At 54.5% G+C, this 5,721-nt stretch overlaps 1 protein-coding gene across 1 annotated transcript in view; it reads left to right on the top strand.

Moving 5' to 3' along the window:
• The first annotated feature begins 317 nt into the window (after positions 1-317).
• Positions 318-5,721, top strand: part of LOC121660732 (ethanolaminephosphotransferase 1-like) — a 13,485-nt gene continuing 8,081 nt past the window's right edge. The window contains exons 1-6 of the mRNA XM_042020179.1: positions 318-391; positions 822-890; positions 1,172-1,280; positions 3,375-3,449; positions 4,225-4,487; positions 5,309-5,392. Coding sequence (XP_041876113.1) covers positions 861-890; positions 1,172-1,280; positions 3,375-3,449; positions 4,225-4,487; positions 5,309-5,392 — 561 coding nt within the window. The 5' untranslated portion in view covers positions 318-391; positions 822-860. The remainder of the gene's footprint in view (positions 392-821; positions 891-1,171; positions 1,281-3,374; positions 3,450-4,224; positions 4,488-5,308; positions 5,393-5,721) is intronic.

The raw sequence follows: 5,721 nt of genomic DNA, 5'->3' as shown, positions 1-5,721 counted from the left end.
TGGGATTCAGTGGTTGGGATTGGACTGGGGCAGATGGCTGAGCTGGGGGTGTTGTCCCACGCACGTGGGTGGGCAGCAGGCTCTGCCCAGCCCAGAGCCGAGTGTGTGAGCCCAGGAGTTCTGTGGCCTATGGAATTGTTCTTGGGATTCTTATCAAAGTGTTCCTGGTGGAAGAGGACTTTAGCCAGGGTAGTCTGTGCTTGGAAAGGGCTGTGAGAGCAGATAACAGCTCATGCTGCTCTTGAGAGCCAAATTATGTCAAATTTTAACTTTCTAGCTGGAAGTTGTTTCATGCCTTGTCTAGATCTTTGATTTTTATTTCTATTTTTATTTCCCCCACCACAAACACACCCTGAGCACCTCGAATGTTGTAAAAGTGGTGGGATGAGGGGTAAGAGCTCTCCCTCCCCATTCTCTAGGCTGCCTCTGGTGAAATCTCAGGTCCTCAGCGGAGAGGAGCCCTCTGAGACCCATCCTGCTCAAGGAACTCCCAGTCCCACTGCTGGAAGTGGGAATGGAGATTGGGACCAGCAAGGGAACAAAGGGGTCACAGCAGAGCAGGTGACAGAAGGCATTATTGGGGGGTAGGACCCACAGCATTTCTCCTCATTCAGGTGGGGCAGAGCAGTTGGAAGGATCAGCATCTTGCTCCTTGCCTGTGTCCACTGGGAGAGCTGGAGTTGGCATTTCCAAAGGGTGGAGGATTGGGTTAGGGTCCCATGGGGGTTCCACACAGGATCGGGCTCAGAAGGTTCCAGATCTCTGGCTTTTTCTGGGAGTTGCTGGAGCCCTAACTGTTGCCTTTTGTTTCCCTTTCCCAGTACAGCGCCGTGGACAGCAACCCCTTGTCCCTGTATGTCATGCATCCCTTCTGGAATGCCATCGTGAAGGTGAGTCCCTGTCCCGCCCCGAGCGGGGACAGCCCAGCCCAGCTCACCTCTGTAACGCCATCAGCTGCTTCATTTGTGGTGCCACTAATGAGTGAGGGGCTGCCTGCAGCCTGCCCCGAATCCCTGCACCCCAGCCCAGCGCTTCCTGCTGCCCTGGTACGCTCCAGCTGCTCCTGGCAGTGTTGTCTAACACCCAGGCGGTGCAGCCGTGGCTGGAGCAGCTCCAGCTCCTCAGTCCATGTTTTAATGAGTTCATCTGTTCTTTTGCTGCTTTCCCATAGATCTTCCCTACCTGGCTGGCCCCAAATTTGATAACATTTTCTGGCTTCCTGCTGCTTGTCTTCAACTTCTTCCTCATGGCGTACTTCGACCCTGACTTTTATGCTTCTGGTAAGGCTGCATGTTCCTCGTCAGATGGGCAATCTGTCACCTCCTCTGCTGGGAATTCCAGTGCTCCTTGGTGAGGCCTCTGGGTCTGGGCCTTCCCAAAGTGACTGGGACAGAGGAGGGGATTGAACTCGCTGGGTTTTGTGAGAAGGACTTGTCTGGGTGTGACACCTTCCCTCCGGCTGCCAGGGGAACGTTCTCCTGACTGGCAGCAGGCGAGAGAGGGAGGAGGAAAAATCTGGAATCTTGGAGAGGAATTGGCTCTGCCTGCAGAGCAAACAACCCAGTGCCCTTGTTTGAAAATCTAACAGGAAAATGTTAGGAAATGCTGCTTCCCTGAAATCAGCAGGTAGAGCCTTGTTTTTCACATCTCAGCTCATTCCCCTCTTGGCAAAACCACCACCACATCAGACTAACGAGGCCAAATCCTCCTTCTGAGCTTCACCATTCACAGCTTTAAACTTTCCAACAGTCTCCATGTTCATCTCTCTGTGAATCCAATGGTTCAGTTGTGTCCCTTTGCACATGGAGGAGTCCCAGGGAAAGGATTAATGCAGTGTGATAATTTTCAGGAACTTCTCCTTGTTTTTCTCTCCCTTAGACCCTGCCAGGTCTGGTTTAGGTTGCTCAGGAGAGTTCCATAGTTCTTCTAAACTGGGCCCATCATCAAAACACAAGTACATGGGAAAAATCCTGGTTTCTTGGGATTGCCTTTATTGGTAGATGAGTTGTAGTGGTTTTGGTTGTTGAAGGCTCAGGTGGCATCCGTGGCTGTTGGCCAGGATTTGGGCTGTTACAGTCCATGAGCCATGGGAAGAAAAGCTCTCAGTAGCTCAAGGTGAAAACCCCCAGGACATCAGACACCCAGACTCGTGGAATCCCAGAATGGTTTGGGTTGGGAAGGGACCTCAGAGCCCATCCAGTGCCACCCCTGCCATGGGCAGGGACACCTCCCACTGTCCCAGGCTGCTCCCAGCCCCAATGTCCAGCCTGGCCTTGGGCACTGCCAGGGATCCAGGGGCAGCCCCAGCTGCTCTGGGCACCCTGTGCCAGGGCCTGCCCACCCTCCCAGGGAACAATTCCTTCCCAATATCCCATCCAGCCCTGTCCTCTGGCAGTGGAAGGCATTCCCTGTGTCCTGTCCCTCCATGCCTTGTCCCCAGTCCCTCTCCAGCTCTCCTGGAGCCCCTTTAGGCACTGGGAGGGGCTGTGAGGTGTCCCTGGAGCCTTCTCTTCTCCAGGCTGCACATCCCCAACTCTCCCAGCCTCTCAAAAATTGGCTTTGGAAGGATGGAGAAGCTCATGGCTTGGGACCCTTTCACATACATGTTTTGCATGTCCTGCTTGGAAATAACTTTTCCTGGTGCTGCTAAGGCCTCCAGAGTTTTGTGCCTTCCCTCCTCCTTGGATGGCTTTGCAGACATGATGCCCTCCCTCCTTCCCTCCCTCCCTTTGCTGCTGGAAAGGCACCATCCTGCTGCCCTGAGGAAACAGGAGGTGGCATTTCACGGGATCATTGTTCCCCCAGGAGACCTCCCTGTGCCCTCCTGCTGCCAGCGATCCGTGCCTCTTCCTGCCCTTCTCCAGTGCCCCTTTGGGCTCCCTGATTGCAGCCAGCTGCTCCCCAGGCTCCCTGCCAGAGCCCTGCTGGAGGAGGTGGAGGTGCTATTAAGGAAGAGCTCGTTTTCCATTGGCAGGATGGGACTGGAGACTGGGCGGGGAATCCTGGCATGTTCCTGCGGGGGCAGGGAGTTGCCACATCAGAGAGGCTCCACTTGATGCTCTGTGAGCAGGTGACTGAGGAGTGTCCTCTGCACACACTTCCATGGCCTGCAGTGGCACCACAGAACTGGCCCCAGTTCTCAGATCCCATGATTTTGGAGAGCTGGGGGCAAAGGACAAATATATCCTGGAAGGGAAAGTCCTCACTGTCCTGGTTTTATGAGCTGCTGTGGGGCAGCCCTGCCATCACATCCTGCAAAGTTCACATCCCAGATTCAGTGTTTGAGTCCTTGTGGCTGTGCCTCGTGGGCCAAAATAAACCCTCTGGAAGCACATCCTGAGCTGTCCTGACTCGGGTCTGTCTGATCCCTGCAGCTCCTGATCACCAGCATGTTCCAAATGGAGTATGGATCGTGGTGGGGCTCCTCAACTTCATGGCCTACACGTTAGGTAAGAGTTTTCCTGGGGGATCGGGGTCACCCACTCGTGCTGGGGTTGTGTTGTCCCCTCTCTGAGCCCACGGGAAGTGTTTGATTCTGTGCTCTTGCCAGGAGCAGTTTCTGGGAGCTGCTTTGCAATGTGGAGAGAAGGAAGTTGTCCCAGAGCACCTGATGGGAAAGGAGGATACTGGAACTGACTTTGAGATGAACTGTCAAACTCTGTCTTGGGTCTGCTTTAAATAATCAGAGAATCCCGGAATGGCTTGGGTGGGAAGGGACCTGCAAAATCCTTTAGTTCCACCCCCTGCCATGGGCAGGGACACCTCCCACTGTCCCAGGCTGCTCCCAGCCCCAATGTCCAGCCTGGCCTTGGGCACTGCCAGGGATCCAGGGGCAGCCCCAGCTGCTCTGGGCACCCTGTGCCAGGGCCTGCCCACCCTCCCAGGGAACAATTCCTTCCCAATATCCCACTCAAATTTCCCCTTTTCCAGTTTGAAGCCATTGCCCCTGTCTTGTCCTGCCAGGCCCTTGTCCCCAGTCCGTCTCCAGCTCTCTTGGATCTCCCTTAGGCACAGGAAGAAGCTGCTTTAAGGAACATAAAGGAAATACAAGGAAATAAATATAATCTCATCAGGCTGTTGCATTTTTCAGCCTCCCATGGAGCAGGGGGTGGGAAGCCCACTCCTTGATCGCGGATGGAGGTGGGAAAGAAAGCCGCTGTTCCCTGGCCCATTGCTTTGTGTGGAGTGTCCAGGAAAGCTCCATGTTTCTTTCCCTCTCCCCAGACGGCGTTGATGGGAAGCAGGCACGCCGGACCAACTCCAGCACCCCCCTGGGAGAGCTCTTTGACCACGGCCTGGACAGCTGGGCCTGCGTGTACTTCGTGGTCACCGTGTACTCCACCTTCGGCCGGGGTTCCACCGGCGTCAGCGTCTTCGTCCTCTACCTCCTGCTGTGGGTGGTCTTGTTTTCCTTCATCCTCTCCCACTGGGAGAAGTATAACACGGGGATTCTCTTCCTGCCCTGGGGATATGACATCAGCCAGGTGGTGAGTACACGCCCTGAAGACCTGCTGGGTGCAGTGCTGCCCGCTGAGGGGTGTTCTGCTGTGGATCCAAAGCCTTGTAAATCATGGAATCAGTCCATGGAGATGGACTCTGCACGACAAACAAGGCTTGAAGGGTGGACATGGCCTTGGCTCTCCTCTCCCTGGTTCCTGCGTACTCTGCCCACTGAAATTGTTGCTTTAGATAGTTCCCTGCATGATACCAGTGTGGGTAAATTGAAGCCTGGAAGTGTGGGATGCCTTTTGGCACCACCAGGATTTGGGCCAAAAACTTAGTAGAGGTAACTGGCTTGTTAATTGCTGTTCCTGGAGCAAAGATTCCTGGGGAGATGCCCCTCGACACCATGGGCAGTGGGCATTGAGACTAATGGACCCCTTGGGGTGTTGGTGTGTCCATCCCTCCTTAAGGAATTCTCTGCAGGAAGCACTCCCTGAAGAGAGCTGGGACCTGGGGATGAGGCAGCTCACCTGGATTGCTGGCAGTGCCTTCCTCCAGCCCAGGAGGGGCTTTGCTTGCTCCAAGCTTTGTCCAGCCTGGCCTTGGACACTTCCAGGGATGGGGGAGCCACAGCTTCTCTGGGCAACCACCCTGATTGTAAAAAAGGCTTCTTCCTTATTATCTTATGTCAATTTATTTATCTTCTGGCTTGTCAGATGCTGGGTGGGAAATGCAACAAGTTGGAAGGAGAGTTCAATTAATGCAGCTGCATTAATTGGAATAATCATCTCTCCTACTAAAAGGAGACCAGAGCTGTTCCCTGACTGTACTCTGATCCTTTCTCCTAAAATGTTGCTTAACCCAGGTCTTTGAGCTGCCTGCTGGAGAAAGGCAGGGGTGGAGGGCAGAGCTCCCCTGCAGCGTGTTCCACCCAGCTTCAGGGGACTATTAAAGCTGAAATAGCCCTGGTGAGCTTCTCCCTGTAATCCAGCAGCAGGATAAGGAAGAGTCCCCAAATGACCCCTCCAGGGTCACTGCAACTTGTGTAAAACCTGTGCTTTGGACATCTCGAGAGTTCAAGGCTGTGCCAGGGCATCTGTCCTGCAGCTCCTGCTCGTGTCCTTCTCATGGAATCACTGAGGTTGGAGAAACCCTCTGAGACCATCAGGTCTGGCCATGCCCTCAGCACTGCCAAGGCCACCAATGATCCTTGTCCCCTTGAGACTTCACCACCTCCCTGGGCAGCCCCTGCCAAGGCCTGAGCACCCTTTCCATGGG

The sequence above is a fragment of the Corvus kubaryi genome, unplaced genomic scaffold, assembly GCF_017639235.1.
Source record: "Corvus kubaryi isolate FWS band 111438036 unplaced genomic scaffold, C.kubaryi_AGA036_p1.0 36863, whole genome shotgun sequence".
Classification (NCBI taxonomy): domain Eukaryota; kingdom Metazoa; phylum Chordata; class Aves; order Passeriformes; family Corvidae; genus Corvus; species Corvus kubaryi.
Note: the sequence above shows the minus strand (reverse complement) of the source record. Positions and strands in the feature narration are given on the sequence as shown.